The sequence below is a fragment of the Nyctereutes procyonoides genome, unplaced genomic scaffold (genome assembly GCF_905146905.1).
Source record: "Nyctereutes procyonoides isolate TBG_1078 unplaced genomic scaffold, NYPRO_anot_genome, whole genome shotgun sequence".
Lineage (NCBI taxonomy): Eukaryota > Metazoa > Chordata > Mammalia > Carnivora > Canidae > Nyctereutes > Nyctereutes procyonoides.
The window spans coordinates 34,455,952-34,477,553 of NW_026575139.1; the positions used below are offsets into that span (position 1 = coordinate 34,455,952).

Consider the following 21,602-nt stretch of genomic DNA (forward strand, 5'->3'; position numbering starts at 1 on the left):
TTAGCCACGACAATTCTGTACCTGAATTTGGCTCTCAGTGGAAGCTTACCGCGTCTAAGAGCAAAAATGAACTCACGTTGCCTAACGTCAACGGAAGGATTCAGTAGGCCGAGGAAGAGGCGGAACCCGCTTTATTCTTCGCCCTTTATTGGCCACGCAGCCAGGAGACGCAAGCGTTCGTCACAACCAATGAGTCGCGGAGACCTCCGTTAACGAAACGTAAAAAGGGTCGGTCCTGTGCGACGCTTTACGTACACTGGGTTACGCAGGCGCAGACGTCCTGCTCTCGTCCAATCCGGAGCGAGGCTGGCTCCCGGCCGGCCGTCGCTCCTCCCCGCCCCTTCCCTTTCGCACCCGTCTCCACCCAGAGAGGGCCGCCTCTCTGCGGCCGGCCAATGCTCTGCATCTTCCTTTGCGCGTTTGCCCTATCGGAGAGGTAGGGGGTGGAGTTCCGGGCGTCCGCCGCGCACCGAGGCTGAGCTCGCGTTTCTTCCCGCGCGCGTTGCGGGCTTGCGGTGGAGGTACAACTCGCAGGGTCGGGTGGGGCTCGTGGTCGGGATGGGTCGTTCTCTGGGCCGACGGCGACGGTGCGGCTTGAGCCTAGAAGGCCGTCGTCGCTGATCCTCTGGCGGGAGTTCCTGTGAGGGACGTGGGGAGCGGCCGGGCGGAGGCGGCCACGTGTTGGGGCTTCTGGGGCCGGGGTGCGAGCCCCTGGGCCACATCCGCGCAGGCTCTGCCCCGCGGCCCTCCCGCGGGCTGGGTTTTGGTGTCGTTGTCGCCGGCCCCACTCACTGCGTCCTGGTCACGTCTCTGTACAAGGGAAGCGCCCATCGCCCAGAGTTCGAGGAAGGGTATAGTACCCAGGACCTGGGTTTCTCTCTCTCCCGCAGCTCGCATTTTTCTTAGGTCTTGAGTTTGTTCGTTTTCGGGGTCAGAAAGCAAACTTTCATTTGGGAGGCGACGTCCTGTAATAATAGGATGCATGCTGTGAGACCAGCCGCGCCAAGGACTTGACGTGTATTCACACCGCAATCTAAAGGGTAGGGACTATTACCGTCCTCGTTTTCACGTGAAGAAACAGACTGCTTGGTAACTCCTCCACATGTTGTCTTCAGCTTGTCTCCTTAAACTTGAGCGTGGCATTTGGTTTCCAAAGACCTGAAAGTAGAATATGCTATTAAAGGGGCGCTTGGGTGGCTCAGTCACTTAAGAGTGCCTTCGGCTCAGCTGCTCCCCTTCCTGGATCTCTCTCTGGCTCGCTCGCTTTCGAATAAATAAAATCTTTTTTTTTTTTTTTTAAAGATTATTTATTTATTCATGACAGAAAGAGAGAGGCAGAGACACAGGTAGAGGGAGGAGCAGGCTCCATGTGGGGAGCCCAACGCGGGACTCGATCCCGATCCCCAGGTCTCCAGGGTCACGCCCTGAGCTGAAGGCGGTGCTAAACCGCAGGGCCACCCGGGCTGCCCTCGAATATATAAAATCTTTTAAAGGAATATTACGCTATTGAATTGCAAGATGTTGCAATTTTCTTTCGTGTTTTCTTTCCTAACTTGACGTTATTTTAGAGGTTAAAACAACGTACTTATAAGTGAATTGATATTATCGACGTAAACTCCTCATAGTAGGAGACCTTGGACCAGGAGCCATTTCCTTCCTAACCTTTACCTGGGCAAGTCAGCCTCTGAGCCCCAGCTTCCTCAACTGCAGAATTGAAATCAATACCAGACATGACTACATGAATACTTCCTAGAGTTGTAAGGATCAAAACGAGAGAGTAGATAGAATGTATAAATTACTGATGTTTACTACCCGGGTGTCCTTGCTTCTTCAAACTCTTTCCCCTGAGGCCAGACAAGTGTTAAATAGCATAGGTAGCATAGATAGGTAATTTTATATATGTAGTTTTATATATTCTATTTATACAAAACTGGTATATGCAGCCTAGTACCACGTATGAACTACCTTTTTTCTACCTTTTTTTTTTTTAAGATTTTTTCCCCCGTTTAATCTGCCATGTTTTCATCCTGCTGAGTTTTCAGGCTACATAAATCATTTATGTAGCATTTCATTAGGAATGGGAAGGCCATTGAGAGAAGCCAGGATGCTTTCAACCAAATTTTCCATCATCTGGCTTGATGAATAACACTTCCAATATGAGGTGTCCGTGATGTTCTTCAACATCCACAAACGATGATGTTAGCAGGGGCTCTGGTTGCATCACTTCAGCTCTACAACTTTATAACCCCTGCCTGAAGAGCTTCCACCAGTGACTTGACCGATTTACAGATATTTATCATCTTATTAAAGGACATGATAAAGTATATGACCCAACAGCCAGATGGAAGAGATGCATAGAGCAAGGTATGCCAAGAGGGTATAAGCTTCCATGCTCTCTTTAGGCACACTTCTCTCCTCACTTGTCTGCACTTGTTGACCAGTTTGGAAGCTCCCAAAATACTCTTAAGCCTAGATGGCCCCCTTATCTATTTATCAAGGGTTCAGGACAGTGTTTCCTGTAAACACAGATATGTTAGTCATATGATTTGTATTACAGACTGATGTAGATAGCATAAAGCAAAAGTAGCTCAGCTCACATAACTACTTTTCTGAGTTCTGGTTCCTACTGGAAGCTCTGAAGAGAAGATTCATTTCCTTGCTTTTTTCAGCTTCTGCTGGCTGCATATATTCCTTGGTTTCTGGTGCCCTCATCTTCCAAGCATATCACTCCTATCTCTGCTTCCATCATCACACTGTCTTTTCTGTAGTCAGATCTTCCTCTGCCTTCCTCTTATGCGGGCAGTTGTGCTTCAATTTAGGTTCCACCTAGATAATCTAAAATAATCTCTCCATCTCAAGATGTTAATTACAAAAACTCCTTTTCATGTAGGGAAACATTCATAGGAATTAGGATTGAGATATCTTCAGCGGCCATCTTGTAGTTTAGTACAAAGGGTATAAAGAAGGGTAAAGTAGATCCTATTCCAGTGCAGTTTAAAGTCTGATCAGGGGAACCCTGGGTGGCGCAGCGGTTTAGAGCCTGCCTTTGGCCCAGGGCGCGATCCTGGAGACCCGGAATCGAATCCCACTTCGGGCTCCCGGTGCATGGAGCCTGCTTCTCCCTCTGCCTATGTCTCTGCCTCTCTCTCTCTCTCTCTCTCTCTGACTATCATAAATAAATAAAAATTTAAAAAAAAAAGTTAAAGTCTGATCAGGGGGCAGCCCCAGTGGCTCAGCGGTTTAAGCGCCGCCTTTAGCCCTGGGCGTGATCCTGGAGACCCGGGATCGAGTCCCACGTCGGGCTCCCTGCATGGAGCCTGCTTTTCCCTCTGCCTGTGTCTCTGCCTCTCTCTCTCTGTGTCTCTCATGAATAAATAAATAACATCTTAAAAAAAAAATTCATGTGACTTTTGTATTCAGCTTCACAATATGCCCGTATTTGATAGTCTTCTGAATTGTCACATTATAACGTTACTGTTCTAGGGATTTAGACTGTTTTGTGGCTTCTTCTAATAGCCAGTTTACTATAGTCATAGGTGTGTGCCCTAGTTTAAGAAGTGTGACCTCAAATGATGGGGATTCATTATAAGGAAGCCATTTAAGTAACAGATAAAGACTTTGGGTCTCCTTGCTCCTAAGGCTAAATATGCACTAGGCTTCATGGAGTACTGGATTGACAATCCCTCATCATTGATACTCTCCAATTCCCCCAGCAAGACAGTATCTCTGATCAGGTTTTTGTTATATTTTCAGAAAATAACTCAACTGTTCTTATGTCTATCTGGAAATCATAATTAGGAGACAGGATCTGATGAGTTGAGTTTGTTAACCATTTGGTTTGGATATGTTGGAATAAGATTATGAAAAAGAGCCTAACTCTGAATAGGTATCCAGTATGTGAGAACTATTCAGTAAAGATCTCTGGTTTTTGTATGAAGTTGGAAGAAGTATATATGGCACATTTATATGGGCCAGGCCTGGAAGTGACCTGCGTTACTTTTTCTCATGCTACTTGGGCTAGAACTCTGACACAAAGCCACATCTAACGAATGTCTAGTTGTGTGCCTCACTGATGATCTGCGATGAGTTACTGTCTGCTACGATGGGCAGTACTTAACCCAGCTGCTTAAGATTTGTTCTCTACCCTTAATTTCCAGCCTTTACCCTGTGAACTCTCCATTGTATGCAAACACCTCTAGACAGCCTTCTTGAATAAAGTTTTTTAGCTGGCTCCAAACCAATGCTATCATCAGGTCCAGAGGGAAAAAGTTTCACATCCTTGGCCCTGACCAAGTCTGGTTGTACAGGCCAATAACAATGTAATGCAGCCATTTTTCTTTGTTTTCTTTGAGCAGTTAGCCAGCAGCATCTTTTGACTTTTTCTTTGAGCACTTAGCCAGCAGCATCTTGGACTTTTGTCAGGCATGGATGGATCCTTATATCCATGGTATCCAAGAGACCAGATCAAGGTCTGAGTTTGAACTATTCATGCTTGGTAAAATGGGAATGAGGAAAAATTCTACAATATTTTTTCACAAATTATCTTCTTCCAAAGAAAATCTTATTTCAATTTCTTTACATTGGTGCTTTTATTTCCTCAAAATGGAGGTCAAACTAATGGTTGCAAAACTAGTTTTAGGTCATCTTTATGATTCCAGTGTGGACAATCTGCCACGTGATAAAGGGATATGAAGGTATAGTATGCAGTTTATAGGCTACAAAGTACTGTTTATTGGTTTTTGTAACTGATTTTTTTTTTAATCTTCATCTTTGATTTTTGTTTTTAACTCGTGAAAAATAAATACTTTTTAGGGTCACATTATTTCACATTTAAGCATTTAAAATTGTATTAAAAAATAAAATTGTATTCACCTAGTTTTTTTTACTCAAGATTTTAATTTTGGGGATCCCTGGGTGGCTCCACGGTTTGGCGCCTGCCTTTGGCTCAGGGTGTGATCCTGGAGTCCTGGATTGAGTCCCGCGTCGGGCTCCCTGCATGGAGCCTGCTTCTCCCTCTGCCTATCTCTGCCTCTCTCTCTCTCTCTCTCTCTCTCTCTCTCTCTCTCTCTCTCTCCCCCTCTCTCCCCCTCTCTCTCTCTCATGAATAAATAAAATCTTTAAAAAAATTTTTTAATTTTAATTCCAGGATAGTTAACATACAGTGTTATATTAGTTTCAAGTGTACAATATAGTGATTCAACAATTCTATCCTCATTGCTCATCATGATAAGTGTATGGATTAACTTAGCTCTAAATACTGATTTTTTTTCTTGAATTCATCATTTTAGCTAGATAAATTGTACATCATACAAAAAGATTTTATTTTTTTTTTACAAAAAGATTTTTTTTTTTTTAAGATTTTTATCTATTTATTCATGAGAGACACACACAGAGAGAGGCAGAGACACAGGCAGAGGGAGAAGCAGGCTCCATGCAGGGAGCCCGATGTGGGACTCGATCCCGGGTCTGCAGGATCACGCCCTGGACCGAAGGTGGCGCTTAAACCCCTGAGCCACCGGGGCTGCCCCTACAAAAAGATTTTAAACAAAATTCTTAACATTTTAAGGATCATAACCTTAATTATGTATTCTTTATTTTCCAGATTTCTTGGCTAAGCATTAAATGTTATGAAACAACTTGAAAAGTATAAAGCATAAAATTGTTGGCCGCACCATGTGATAGAAGAAGTACTTGGAATCAGATTTTTCTATCTAAATCATACAAAATGTTTAACTTTCTGGGCTTTAGTTTACTTATTTGTAAGATAAGAATACTACTACTTCTCCTTTCACAGTTGTGAAAATCTGATAAAATGACAAATACCATAGTCCTTTGCAAAATGTGATTCTTTTATTAAGGTCATATTAAGGATCTATTGTACCTTTTTGTTTTTTTTTTTTCTTAAAGATTTACTGATTTATTTGAGAGAGTGAAGAGAGTATGAGGTGGGGAGGGACAGGGGGAAAAGGAGAAGCAGGCTTCTTGCTGAGCAGTACCCTGGAATCATGACTTGAACTGAAGGCAGTCACTTGACCGACTGAGCCACCTAGGGGCTCCTATCTTTGTACCTTTAAAAGGTTCAAATTTAGCATTAATTCTGTTGTGAACTCCATTAGTTCATGTGATTTTTTTTTTTTAAAGCTCTACCCAGTTTTTGGCTCTTCGTAAATTGACTAGACCAAAAAAATGATAATCCTTTCTAGCAAGTCTTTTAATTTAATGTTAATATTAGTCTCTAAATGTCATTGCTTTGATAACAATACAGTTTTGTAGGAAAATTAAAGGAAACTTCTTCCAAAGACTAATAAGCTTAGTGTGCCATCATAATTAAAACTATTTTCCTGATAATGTAGATTACTTGTTTATCATGTGCGTTAAAATATTCCTTTTACATGTTCTTTAGTGTTAGTATGTATACTGATAAGTGATGCCTCTGTTCTCTTTGTGGGCATTCATTATGATCATTATTACCTTTTGGCTTTTTGAAAAGGAGTTTCACCATTCCTTGTTTTTTTTCTTAAAACCTTTTATTTTGAAATAATCTTATATCTACAAAGTAGTTGTGAGGAGTTCCCATAAATCCTTTGCAAAACTTCCCATAATATTACTATCTCCCATAACTATGGTGCATTTGTCAACACTGAAAAATTAACATTGATATGATACTATTAACTACACTTTAATTTGGATTCACCAGTTTTTCCACTAAGAATTTCACTATTCCTTGAACTGTAGCAGAAATAGTTTTTAAACCAAACTGCCTGGAGTACTGGCTGCAATTACTAGCTCTGTAATCATGAGCTGTTTACAGGTAACCATTCTGTGCTTCCCTTGTCTCCTCTATGAAATGGGATAATTATAAGTACTTCATAGGCTATTATGAGAATTAAATGGGTACATATTCGTGAAATGCTTCAAACAGTGCCTGACAAACCCTATTAAGTAAATTCCTTTCTCTAGGGCACCTGGGTGGCACAGTCAGTTAAGTGTAGGTTACTTGGTTTCAGCCCAGGTGGCGATCTCAGAGTCCTGAGTTTGAGCCCCAGGAAATTGAGCCGTGCATTGGGTTCTTCACTGTGGAGTCAGCTTGAGATTCTCTGTCCCTCCCCCGCTCCTGCTCATGCTTGCTCCTGCTCTCTCTCTCCCTAAAATAAATAAATCTTTAAAAAAATTCCTGTCTCTGATTTTATTCAATATCATCCATTGAGTATGACCGTGAAATAATAGAACCAGAAAAGCCTAGGTTATGGCTTATATTTTAAATTTAGTGTCTTATAGCGGATAATATTTTGCATTTTTTAACCTTGTAAATGCTTAGAAGCATTTGCATGTTCGGGCAACTAAAAGTTATGCTGGACTTCACATCATTTGATATTGCTTTTTATCTTAAATCTCTGCTGGTATTAAGACTTTCCACATGTATATGCTTTAAATATTTTAACTGTATGTTGCTTGGTTGTGTGAATGACATTGATTCATTTCATTTAATGCAGATGAGAATTTTAATAACAACTTTATTTGAATAGCCACTTAAAAATGCTTTGTAAAATATGTCTTTTATATCATTTGAGGGTCAGTATAAGAAAAAATTCAGAAAGAGCAAAAGAATGTATATGATGCTTTATGAAAGTATTTAGTTTTATGTCCTTAAGAAATGTTGGTGAAATCACACATTTGCTTTTATTTTCCACTTCATGTCATGCTGAATATCAGTACTTTTTACAATGTGAAATTAATTCCTAAGAACAAAACTTTTTTATATGATCTTTCTCTTGTGGGAAGTAAGAATTTGTCCTGTTCTTGCCATCTTTTTCCAGGAATTAGATGTTAAATCAAGTATTTCCTGTCCTGTTTTAAGTCAGGGCTATACAAGAGACCATTGCAGTGGAGATGAGATGTAATGAACAACTGGAGGAGGATAATAGCAGGGTGGACAATGATGAGATAGATATGTGGGTGATTTTCAAGGTAGCCTTTATGGCTAGTTGCATCTTGTCTTTTGACTTCCTTTAGTCAAAGATTATTCTGGGATGTTGAGCCTAGATGACTGAGAAGATTGTATAGTTAACAGATAAAGAATACAGGTATTTGAGTTATATTTTGTGTATATTGAATTTGAAGTTTTGACAGCATGTTCGGGGTAGAGGTCTAGGCAGACATTAAGTATATGGAGTTGAAATTTTGGAGAGCGATTACAATTGAGGGTAAAAATCTAGAATTTCACAAAGAGGTGATAATTTGCTTGGGGAAGAGAAGAAAGAACAACTAGGAAAAATTCAATCTCTGTTATCATGGTTAACAGAAATTTCAATAATTACTAGTAAGTTAAAGCATCTTCTTGTTTAGATTTTCTAGTTAAGTTCTGAATGACTTTTTCCCCCCATTCTCTTAATTTTTGGACCTCTTGCTAGATGGCAGTAGTAGTTAATTCCAGGGGCAAGGAAGGCAAGTATTGAAAGAGTATGATAGCTTAAGTCTAAGCTCAACATTTTCATATGTTTAATAAACTTATAATTGACAGTATATTATTTCCAATCCTTTCTATCCTTCACATCAGATCTATAAAGTAAGTGTGAAATTTTTTTTCTCTTCATATCCGGCTTTTTGCAGGACGGTTCAAGAATTATGCCTTTTGTTGGTTATTTCTCTGATATCAGGATTTCACTCTGTTCAGAAGAGAGGAAATGAGTTTAGAATTTAACTAGATTCTGATCTTACAATGTGGCACAAAGTAGTTAAAGAGAATTCATCTGTCCTACTGTATGTTTACACAAATATAAAGCTATAAATATTTATGCTTAGGGCTTTTGCCATTATTTTGATTTCTATTTCAGCAGATACCTTTTGGACATTCACCCAATTTAGAGTATTAAATAGTGAATCTACTTCAGAATGTAAAGGAAAGTATCTTTATCCAATTATAAATATTTATAAAATATTGCCTGATTGTGTGAGATATGTTGACATGATTGCAAGATACCCAGTGTCAGGATAACTGGTTAACAGTGAAAATTTAGAGAATTATTAGCAAATCTGTGACTAATAAAGCAGACTCCAAAAATCAATTTTAAAAATCCTAGACTTTCCATAGTGTTGAATCTACTCAGGTGGCTTTATTTATTTATTAAAGATTTATTTATTTGAAGGAGACCAAGAGTACACCTCACATGTGTGAGACGGAGGAGAGGCAGAGAGAGAGAGACAGAATTTGAAGCAGACTCAGCACAGATTGGGGAGCCTAACTCGGGGCTCAATCTCATGACTCTGAGATCCTGAGCTGAAACCAAGCTGGGTGCTTAACTGACTCAGCCATCCAGGTGCCCCCACTTGGGTGGCTTTTAATTTCATGTTCATAAATGGTGTAAACAGGGACTTGTCTCTGTTGGTCAAAAGAACACACATAGAATGGGAGATAGTGTGTACTCCTGGCTGTCAATCTGGATAATCAATTAGCTTGCACCATAGAACGTGACAGCAGAAAAAAGACAACTAAGATTTTGAGTCTTTACCTTTAACAAATAGAAATTCCAAATCCATCTTACTAGACTATATCATTATTGCAAAAAAACCTGGCCATTAGAAAATGGATTGCTAGAAATTGATATAGGAGCTACACTATCAGTACACAACTCCCCTACAATTAAAGAGTCTTTTCCTTTAAATAATACATATATTCAAATAGTGGGAGTACAGAGTCAGTCTTTTCCTTTAAATAATACATATATTCAAATAGTGGGAGTACAGAGTCTTAAACCACATATTCAAATAGTGGGAGTACAGAGTCTTAAACCACAATATGTGCCTATTTCTCAGCCCCTGTATTTTTACCAAACCTTTGCAGGTGAATTACCCATTTCTCCTCAGTGATTTAGTTCCCATACATTTAGGAAGAGATTTCTTGGAGAAAACTAGTACTGCCTTTTTTTTTTTTTTTTTTCAAAAAAGGCAAATAACCCTTGAGTTTGAATCCACCACTCAGGAAAATTCAACCCCCATTGTCTTTACTCACATTCTGCAAACCAAGTAAGTCTGAACTTTGGATTCATCCCCACTATTAATCCTGATAACCTGAACTTTGAGAAGAATCCTCAACAGACATAGACAGAATTGGTAGTGCCCCTCCCACTAAGACCCAGATTGACCTCTCAGAAAACTCTCCCAAGAAAAAACAATACCCTGTAAATAAACCTTACAGGGCATAAGACTTATTAATAGAGGACTCTATACGGCTCAAAGACTCATCATCTGAGTCTTTGCAACTGTTTCTTGTAATATCCTATTTTGCCCATAAAAAATCCAATGGCTGAGGATAGAGATTTGTCTAAGATCTAGGGCAATAAATAACAACATAAATCCCTGCTATTATCCAGTCATCCTTAATCCCCACATGCTATTGGTATCTGTCCCTATTGGAGGCATATTTTTTTTACTCTAGTTGACTTATGGAGTGGATTTTTTTAAGGTCCTTGTTAATAGGGATAGTGTTTTTGTTTTGTTTTGTTTTGTTTTTTTTGCCTTTACCTGGGAAGGACAAGAACATACCTGTACAATCATACCTCAAGGGCTTTATTGAGAGTCTTCTCACAAGTTTTAAAGGCTGGCTTAAATGACAAATTCTTTGGAGGCTCTATTACTGTAATATATGGCTGATTTTCTTATTTGCTTCCTCTCCCAAGACTTCTCACAGAAAGAGAGTTTACCTCTTGAAACTCTTAGCCATTAAAGGACATAAGGTCTCAAAAGGCAATTTACCCAAACTGAGGTTCAATATTTAGAACATTTATTTATTTACTTATCTTAAGAGATGTCAATTCATTTATATGAGAGAGAGGTAGCAAGACCAAGCATGAGCAGGGAGGAGAGGGACAAGCAGGCTCCCCTTTAGTAGAGAACCCAACTCGGGGCTCAATCCCAGGACCCTGGGATCATGACCTGAGTCAAAGGCCAATGCTTAACCAACTAAGCTACCCAGACACCCCCCTTAGGGCATTTAATCTAGTTTTTAAAGACTATAACCAGATCCTGTTAAGCTTTGAGGCATTTTAAACTTTCCAAACCCTAAAACCAAATGTCACTTCCAGAATTTTCTTGGGCTAGCTGGTTTTGTAATTGGATCCCAAATTTCTCCTTAATGGTTCAGCCCCCTGTATTCCACATATACCCTATTATTTGGGATAATCAAGATAGTTTGGTCTTTAAGACCTTGAAGGAAAGCTTAATAAATCCACCTGACCTGAAACACCCAAATTATCAGCTACCCTTTTTCCTTTTTGTAGGAAAGGGAAGGGAACGCCCTCACGGTACTTAGTAAAAACATAAGGGCTCTCACTGACTTCTAAGTTACTACAACCAAAAATTAGATCCAGGAGCCTGAAGATATCCCTCCATACCTTACAGCTGTATCTGCTACTGCTGGTTCAGTACGGCTATGAAAGAGCTTACTTCTGTTAAGGCACTCCCACATTCACACCACACATAACACCTTTCAGCAAGCTATCTAAACTATGAAATTCTCCTATGAACTATCTTTTATATCACTCTTATTGAAAAAACAGGAGTTTTAAATTTTAATTACTTAAAATTTTGTTTTCTGGTATGTGGTTTTTGTTTTTAAGTTATTTATTTTAGTAATCTGTACACCACATTTGAGACGAACTCATGACCCTGAGATCAAGAGTTGCATGTTCTTCTTACTGAGCCAGCCAGGCAACCCTGGTACATACTTTTTGTATTCTAAGAAATATCCACCTAACTTAGAGTCATAGGTTCCCTATTTTTTCCCAGGAATTTTGTACTTCATGCTCTCACATGTCGGTCTATGGTCAGTTTTTTTTTTTAAGGTTTTATTATTTATTTGAGAGAGTGAGAGAGAGAGATCACAAACAGTAGAGAAGGGCAGAGAGAGAAACAGGCTTCCTGCTGAGCAGGGAGCCTGATGTGGGGCTCAATCCCAGGACCCTGGCATCATGACCTGAGCCAAAGGCCGACATTCAACTGACTGAGCCACCCAGGCACCTAGGTCAATGATCTATTTTGAGTGAATTTTTTGTTCTTTGTCTAGTATTAATATGCCACTGCAGCTTTCTTTTATTAGTGTTTACATGGCATATTTTTTTCTATCCATTTACTTTTAACCTACTTTATATCTAAAATGGGTTTATTTTAGGCAACATATAGTTGGGTCTTGCCTCTCCTCTCCCCTTCACAAACCTGAGAATCTCTGCCTTTCAAGAGGTTTTCAGATCATTTATATTTAATGTAATCGTTGATATGATTGGATATAAATCTATCTTGCTAAGTATTTTTGGATTTTCTATTTTTCTCTTCAATTATTTGTTCCTTTTTTCTTTTGCCTTTTATTTTTATCATTACATTTTGTTTCTGCTATTAGTTCATTTATTTGAGAGAGAGTGAGCAAGCAAATATGAACAGGGGCCAGAGGGAGAGGGAGAAGCAGACTCCCCACTGAGCAAGTATCCTGAAGTGGGGCTTGATCCCAGGACCCTGGGATCATGACCCAAGCCAAAGGCAGACACTTAAGCCACTGAGCCACCCATGTGCACCTCTGCTATTGGTTTGTTAATTTTGCCACTTTTCTGCTTCTCCCTCTGCCTATGTCTCTCCCTCTCTCTGTGTGTGTGACTATCATAAATAAATTTAAAAAAAAAATTAAAAAAATGTTGCCACTTTTGTCCTTTAGTTGTTGCTCTAGGGTTTACAATATACTTCTTTTAACTTGTGTAATAAAGTCTACCTTAAAATAATATCATACCTAATTATGTTGTAACAACCTTTTGTATGTTTCAATTTCTTCCCTCCCATCCTCTTACTAGTGCTGTCAAATATTTGACTTTTAATAATACTGTAATATATTGTTACTATTTTTTGCTTTAGGAATTGGGGCTCAGTGGTTGAACATCTGCCTATGGTTCATGTTGTGATCCCAGGGTTCTAGGATCGATTGCCACATTAGGCTCCCCCTAGGGAGCTTGCTTCTCCCTCTGCCTATGTCTCTGCCTCTCTCTCTGTGTTTCTCATGAATAAATAAATAAAATCTTTTTTAAAAAAAGTCAATTGCTTTTTAGAAAATTTTTAACATTTTAAAATTTATTTTAGAGAGCGAGTTTGTGCCCAACCCGGGTCAGGGGTGGGGGGTGGGGGGTTGGGCAGAAGGAAAGGAGAGAGAATCACAAGCTGAATCTATGCTAAATGTTGAGCCCAATGCAGGGATCAATCTCACAACCCTGAGGTCCTGATCTGAATGGAATTCAAGAGTCAGATGCTTAACCAACTGAGCAATCCAAAAAATTTTTAAAAGACACAAAAAGGACGCCTGAATGGCTTAGTGGTTGAGTGTCTACCTTCAGCTCAGGGCGTGATCCCAGAGTCCTGGGATCGAGTCCCATATCAGGCTCCCTGCATGGAGCCTGCTTCTCCCTCTGCCTATGTCTCTCTCTGCCTCTGCGTGTCTCTCATGAATAAATACATAAAATCTTTAAAAGAAAAAAGTCTTAAATTTATCCTCATGTTTATCATTTTCAGTTCTCTTTATTTCTTCATGTCAATCTAGATTTCCAGTACTACTGTGGCTGAGTAACTTTCTTTAGCATTTCTTGTTTTGCACTCTGCTGGCAGTGATTCTTCTTAGCTTTTGTCTCATGGTTTTTCTTTTACCCTCTTTTTTGAAAGATATTTTTGCTGGGTACAAAGTTTTGTATTGACAAGTTTTCCTTTCCTTTGAATACTTTAAAAATGTCATTCTTGGTCCACTGACTTACATAGTTTTTCTGTACCTATTAGCAGTCACTTCTAATTTGCCCCTCCCACAACCCCTGGCAACCGTTAATCTTTTTGATCTCTAGGTTTGCCTCTTCTAGACATTTTGTATAAATGGATTCATACAATATGTGGTCTTTTGTGTGTGACTTCTTTCACTTAGCATCGTGTTTTCAAGGCTTATCCATGTTGTAGCATTTAATAGTACTTCATTCCTTTTTATGGCAGTATAGTGTTCCTTTTTTTAAAAGATTTATTTATTTATTCATTCAGAGAGAGCGAGAGAGAGGCAGAGGGAGAAGCAGGCTCCATGCAGGAAGCCGGATGTGGGACTCGATCCCAGGTTTCCAGGATCACACCCCGGGCTGCAGGCGGCACTAAATTGCTGTGCCACCAGGGCTGCCCAGTATAGTGTTCCATTGCATGGAAATACCATATATTGTTTATCCATTAGTCCATTGATGAACATTTTGGTTGTTTACACTCTTTTAGTATTATGAATAATGTTACTATGAACATTCCTATACAAATATTTGCATGAACATGTTTAACTTTTTATGAAAAACTGCCAAACTGTTTTTCACAGAGGTTGCTATATATCACATTCTCACCAGTATTGTATAGGGATTCCAGTTTCTTCACATTCTTGCCAACATTTACTGATTTGTTTTGTTTTTAATAGCCAATTTATAGTCATTTTAAAGTCTATTATCTGGGTTTTTTACATCTTTTCAGTTCATTACCTCATTTCTTGACAATTCGTTGTTTTTTTTCTTGCTTGTGTTAGTCTCTCTCCCTCTCTCTCTCTCTTTTGGAATTGAATTCTGGGCGTCATATGTAGAATAGTAGACACCGAGGTAAATATTTATTCCCAGAAATAGACACCTCTCTGCTTCTGTCAGATTGTTAGTCTTTGGGATTGAATAGTGTAATCTGTAGGTGAGCTGGTTTAGGTTTTTTTTTTTTTTTTTTTTTTTTAAGATTTTATTTATTTATTAGAGACACAGAAAGAGAGAGAGAGAAAGGCAGAAACAGGCAGATGGAGAAGCAGGCTCCATGCAGGGAACCTGATGTGGGACTCGATCCCAGGTCTCCAGGATCACACCCTGGGCTGAAGGCAGGTGCTAAAGCGCTGAGCCACCAGGGCTGCCCTGGTTTAGGTTTTGTTGTTGCTATGGTTACCTTCAGTCCACTACAGATTTGAAATTCTTCAGCTATGGGCTGTTAATTATCTTGTGTTTAGTGTTCAGCTTGGTATGCTGAAGAGTTTTCCTTATTGTTCCTTCTCAACTTTTAGCAGACCCTGCTTCCTATGCCAAATAAAGGATTTCTCAACACTGTCTTCTTCCTTCACCAACTGTTGATGCTTTTCACTCAATATGAGAATCATGGTGGAGGAAGGGGGTCATTGTCCTCCATAATGGTTTGTTTGTTTGTTTGTTTGTTTGTTTTTCAAATGAATATACCTGTGCGTAATCACCACCCGCAGAGTTCTCTCTTTCCCAATCCATATCCCCCTCAAAAGATAACCAGTATTCTGATTTCTACCATTATAGACTTATTTTGTCTGTTCTTATATTTTGTGTAAATGAAATCTTAATAGTATTCCTCTGTGTCAGACTTCTGTCACTAAACAATTCTGAGATTCTTCTATATTGTTGCATGGACTGGTAGAATATGGTTTTTTATTGCCATTTAGAATTCCAGTATACTAATAATATAGCACAGTTGATCAGTAAAGACTGTTTAAACAATTGGATACTTGTCTAATTGTCTAATTAATCATCTTCTAATTTTCTTAAAAGCAACATGCCAACATTGGCTTTGTTGCTCAGGCCAGAAATTGAAGCCTCATGCGTCTTTGTCATCTTTCTTCATACCCCTTTTGTAGTCTCAGGAAATTCTGTTTATTCTTCTTTCATAATTATGGCCTGTATCCAGCCACTTCTCTCCACTTTTATATCCCTTGCCCACAATTTTGCACAAACCTTTTCACTACTTCCATTCCTGCCCTAATGGTCCGTTCGTTCTCCAGGCAGCAACCAGAGGAATCCCTCCACAAACGTCTCTCATTTGCTCTCAACCAGCCTTCTTTTTCACTTGAAAATAAAATCTAAAGTTTTGACCTTGCAAAGCTCTTATCTGGCTCCAGCTACCGTTTGTTTGTTTTAGATTTATTTATTTATATTGAGAAAGAGAGCACACTTATGAGTTGGGGGAGGGGCAGAGGGAGAGAGAGAATCCCAAGCAGACTCCCCACTGAGCATAAAGCTAGATACTGATCCCATGATCCCATTATAAAGCTGATATTGATCCCATGATCTGAGATCATGTTTTTTTTTTTTTTGTTTTTTTTAAGATACATTTCTTTATCTATTTCCAGCTATTTCTTTGACTTTATTTCCTATACCACTTTCCTTCTTTTACTCAGCTTCAGCTGCTGTGGACCACTTGCACTTATCACTCCTGGACTCTCCGCCCAGGAGGCTCTTAAGCCTACACAGTCCAACACCTTGCTCCCTCATTTCTTTCTTGTCTTGGCTGAAATGTCACCTCATGGGAGAGGCTTTCCTTTAATGGCTATATCCAAAAGGCCTTTCCTGCCTCATTTTTCTTTCCTTAAGCAATATTATTTTTCATAACACTTCAACTGTTTTCATTATTACATTTAGTTATTTGTCTGTATGGCTGTCTGTCACCCCACTGCCTTCTATGAAGGCAGGGACTTTACTTACGTTCTTTACTGTATCCAGTGTGCTTTTCTAGGCCTGACGTGTCAGTCCTTCAGGAATTGTTTTTGAATTATTGAATAGGGTAATTCTTTAGGACTTTTGAGTTAATGATGTATCAATTTCTAACTATAACACAGAATATTCAAGTGGCTGATTCTTTGATGTTAACATCAATTTGTTATAGGCTATAGACAATGGTTCTTTTTATCCCCCTACCTTTTTTTTTTTTTTTTGCAGCTATTAAGGGGAACACATTTGCTTAATTTTTAAAAGCGTCTATTCAGAATTAGAAAAAGAAATAGTGGGATCCCTGGGTGGCGCAGCGGTTTGGCGCCTGCCTTTGGCCCAGGGCGCGATCCTGGAGACCCGGGATCGAATCCCACATCGGGCTCTCGGTGTATGGAGCCTGCTTCTCCCTCTGCTTGTGTCTCTGCCTCTCTCTCTCTCTGTATGACTATCGTAAATAAATAAAAAAAAAAAAAAATTTAAAAAAAAAAAAAAAAAAAAAAAAAGAAATAGTAAACATATAGTACCAACTCAAAATTTTGGATTATTCCACATTGCTACTAACTGTTCCAAATTAAGACATCTGGTGACTGGGGAAGTTTGATTTTTCTCTGTATTTGGTTAACCAGCTGGTTGTTCTGGAAAGGCAAAAACAGTTGATTGTTCTTGTTGAAAGAAGGAGAGCATTCATTGATTTCCTTCAAAGGATGACTTTGGGTGGAAGATTTACTTGAGAAATTTGATATCTCAGGATGTTATTGAGGAAAATGCCTTTGTTTTTAAAAAGATACTTCAATGTTATATCTTCTACAGCTTGAGAAAGTATGTGTGTCATTCCCTCCCCCCCTCCCCCTTTTCCTTGGTAACAGATTCCTGCACTTTAAAAACTGTGCTTTCCCAAAGAATTTTAGTGTATGAGATGCCATATGTTGCTGCAACCAATATCTTGAACATTCATAGGAATAAGAATAGCATATTCAGACTCACTAAGCAGGATTAATTTACAAAGACATTAAGTCTTAGTCATTAATGAATATGATATTTAAAATGACATGAAGTTGTAGCAGATGTCAGTTTAGCATACTTTCCACTAAATATTCAGCACTCTTCCCAGTTTAAAACAAATGGCTCTTTGGCAAATTGTTTCAAAGCCAATTCTGTGTTAGTTTAAAAATATACACACAAATTTCTCTAAATTTCTGATATAAATGCTTTCTGAGAGACGTTCTGCTGAAGTTAAGCCAGTGCATGCATTTTATCCCAAGGTATTGTCTCTTCTGAGACATACTGATAATGGAGTGACTATGACTATTTCAATCTTCCAGGTTTTCTGAAATGAACATTAATAACCAGATTCCTAAGATTTGCTTGTGCAATTTTGCTTCAGATAGGCTGACATTAGATATGGTTGATAAATAATAAGCCTCTTTAAATACCCAGCATAGAGATTTTGTGGCTACCATGAGATTTTTCATGTTCGCCACTGGCACATGTCATTAGACATTAGTAGCTACTCCTTCCAGGTGCTCTCCTGATATAGCCTACCCCCCTTTTATTTATTTTTTATTTTTTAAAATAATTTATTTATTTATTCATGAGAGAGAGAGGCAGAGAGGCAGAGGGAGAAGCAGGCTCTGCAGGGAGCCTGATATGGGACTCCATCCTGGGACCCCAGGATCACGCCCTGAGCCAAAGGCAGATGCTCTATCGATGAGCCACCAGGTGTCCCAGCCTACACCCTTTTAAAAAATAAGTATGATATATGCTTATGATACAGGTAACATAGGCTATCCCTATTTTTTATTTTTATTTTTTAAGATTTTATTTATGAGAGACACAAGGAGAGAGAGAGGCAGAGACACAGGCAGAGGGAGAAGCAGGCTCCATGCAGGGAGCCCGACATGAGACTCCATCCCGGGTCTCCAGGATCATGCCCTGGGCCAAAAGCAGGCGCTAAACCGCTGAGCCACCCAGGGATCCCCTAGCTGTGCTTTTCTCATCAGTTTAGTGAACATAGCAGTACTTATGGGGTTATTATAAGGTTATATCATCATTGGTAAAAATTTTAGCAACATAGAAAAATACCAGGAAGGCAACACACACACACTTACTCTAGATATTTGAAATACATCTAATGAACATTATTCTAGAGACTTTTCTGTGCATATATACAGATAGAGTGAGCAAAAACGTGAATAGGAATAATTTTATGAAAGCAGGATGATATACATTTTCTCTAAATATTATATTTAGTTTAACTTGGATTTAACAAACAAAAAATAAATAAAATGAAAGTAATTGCTGAAATTCCGGTGTTTGTTTCTTTCTTTTCTTTTCTTTTCTTTTCTTTTCTTTTCTTTTCTTTTCTTCTTTCTTTCTTTCTTTCTTTCTTTCTTTCTTTCTTTCTTTCTTTCTTTCTTTTTTCATGTAACGTATTAATTCTCTTTGAATTAAAGAATTAAAGGTGAATGATAGATACTAAGAGGTTCAGGTCATTTTGTTTTGCACTTTTTTAAACTACATGTTGCAGGTGTCTACACAACTCCTTAGTAAAGTAGGATGTAGGTTTTTCTGGTGACCAAATAGCCTTTCATGTGATGACTGGGGGACTCAAGACTTCTTTCATTTTATGGCTCAACCATCCTATAGGGCTTTGAAATGCGCTGCATCCAGCCAGCAGATGGGTGAAGAGAACGGGAAGACACACCACCTCTTGATCACCTGCCCCAAGCATGACATGATTCACTTCTACTTGCAAAAACCACTCCGAAACTGAGGCAAATCTTGATGGGGGACCTGGTCTCTGTTTTCTCTTCTGAGGCCCCATGAAATGTTCTGTACCAAATCCTAGGTCTATTACACTCCTTTCAGCTGCTTCTCATCCCCCAGATTAGCCTGGAGACCTTAGAAATGTAATAAGCCCTAGAAGCCCTCTTTGCTGAGCTCCTGCATTAGTAAGTAAAGTGTTTATTTCTGAGTTTCTCTGAGGTTGCCTACCTTCTTCCTCAGTTGGCTTCTTTCCAAATTTGGGTGTATTCATAGATACTATTTTTTTTATGTTTTTATAATGATAATAGGTGATTGGGGCAGAGGTTGGTGGTGGCATTCATGATTAGCCTGTCATCGCAGATCTAGAATTGAAATTGACATAGGAGCCTTTCAGCATAGGAACATTCCTCGTGTGTATGTACCTGAAATCCTTTCCTATCTAGAACCGCCAAACACCCACAATATTTATCAAGGGTATTTTTTAAAAGTGCCGTTTTGAATAATACTAGTTTATAGAAAAGTTGAAAAGATACTACGGTTTTTGTACCCTTTACTCAGTTTCTCTAATGTTAATGTAACAATATTACATTTACCAAAACTAAGAAATTAACACTGGTACAATATTGTTAACTATAAAGTTTATTGGATTTCACCAGCTTTCCAGTAATATCCTTTTTCTGGTCAGTCCAGTCTAGGATACCATGTTGCATTTAGTCATCAAACCTCTTTCATCTCCTCCAACCTGGTATAGTCTCTCAGACTTTATTTTTCATGACCTTGGAACATTTGAAGAGTACTAACCAGATATTTAAGGATGTTCCTGAATGTGGGTTTATCTGATATTTTCTCTTACACGAGGCTGATGAATTTAGGGAAAGAGTAGCAGAGAGGTGAAATATTTTCCTCATCATGTCACACCATGGGGCAAGTGACATCAACGTAACTTATGGCTGATGAAATTATTATGTTCTACTCTTTCCATACTCTATTCTTTGAGGCAGGTAATTAATTAAGTTCAGTCTGTACTGGAGGGGAAGAGAATTAAGCTCCACCTCCTGGAGGAGGTATATCTACTTAAATTATTTGGAATTCTTCTCTCATTTATTTAATTGTATAAACATTTATTTTTATCAGTATGGATTCATGGCTATTTATTTTATTCTTTGGTACTTGTGTCTTTCTTTTTTTTTTCTTTTCTTTTCTTTTTTTTTTTTTAGCATTACTTTACTTTCTGGCACTATCTGATGCTCTTGGCTCATCTCTACTTTCCCTGCCCCAGACCTAGGATCAGCTATTTGTCCAGGGAGCTCAAAGGGTATTTTAAATAGGTTAGATCTTAAGCTTTTCTGATTAGTACCTAACTAAAAGATAAGAATGTTAGAGAAGTTCACTGAAACTTAGAGCAGTGAAATCTTACCATCTTCTAAAATATGTTGAAGTTTATTTGTTCTTTAGAAGTGTATTTTTCATTATAAGATGAAAAGATCTTAAAAAGCACTGATTCAATTTGATATTTTAATAGTTTATTCAGATTTGAGAATTGTTTGATGCTGTGTTCATGAAATTTTGTGTACTGATTCTTTTTTTTTTTTTTTTTTAAGTTTTAATATGGGGCACCTGGGTGGCTCAGTGGTTGAGCATCTGCCCTTGGCTCAGGTCATGATCCCAGGATCCTGGGATCAAGTCCCATATCGGCCTCCCCACAGGGATCCTGCTTCTCCCTCTGTCTATGTCTCTGCCTCTCTCTCTGTGTGTCTTTCATGAAAAAATAAAATCTTTTTTAAAAAAATTAAAATTAAAAGTTCTAATATGAAAGTAACTGAGACTGCTTACCTGTTTTAAAAGTTATAAGAATTTTAAATGTGAATGTGAAATGAGAAATTAATTAGAAGAAAGGAAACAATATTTGTTGCTTATTTTCTTAACGCCAAGAATTGTGCCCTCTGTATACTTCTCTGTGTCCTGTATCCTATGATTACCTCTGTCCTTGTACTTATCATCCTATATTGTTTTTTTTTTTTAAATTTATGATAGTCACACAGAGAGAGAGAGAGAGAGAGAGAGGCAGAGACACAGGCAGAGGGAGAAGCAGGCTCCATGCACTGGGAGCCCGACGTGGGATTCGATCCCCAGTCTCCAGGATCGCGCCCTGGGCCAAAGGCAGGCGCCAAACCACTGCGCCACCCAGGGATCCCCTATCATCCTATATTGTAAGTAATCTGTATACCCTATGTGGGGCATGAGCTCAGGACCCTGAGATCAAGAGCCGCATGCTTTTCCAACAGAGCCAGCCAGGCACCCCTTTATCCCCACTTTAAA

The 21,602-nt window shown here is 38.9% G+C and overlaps 1 protein-coding gene across 4 annotated transcripts in view; it reads left to right on the top strand.

Moving 5' to 3' along the window:
- Positions 1-219: 219 nt before the first annotated feature.
- The window catches only part of WDR89 (WD repeat domain 89), a 38,040-nt gene continuing 16,657 nt past the window's right edge, over positions 220-21,602 (top strand). The window contains exons 1-2 of one of the 4 annotated variants that reach the window (XM_055304250.1): positions 220-521; positions 21,318-21,493. In XM_055304250.1, the coding sequence (XP_055160225.1) occupies positions 21,381-21,493 (113 nt within the window). In that variant the 5' untranslated portion in view covers positions 220-521; positions 21,318-21,380. Of the gene's footprint in view, positions 522-731; positions 1,041-21,317; positions 21,494-21,602 lie in introns of those variants that run through there. The other 3 variants (XM_055304249.1, XM_055304251.1, XM_055304252.1) reach the window with 3 other exon arrangements.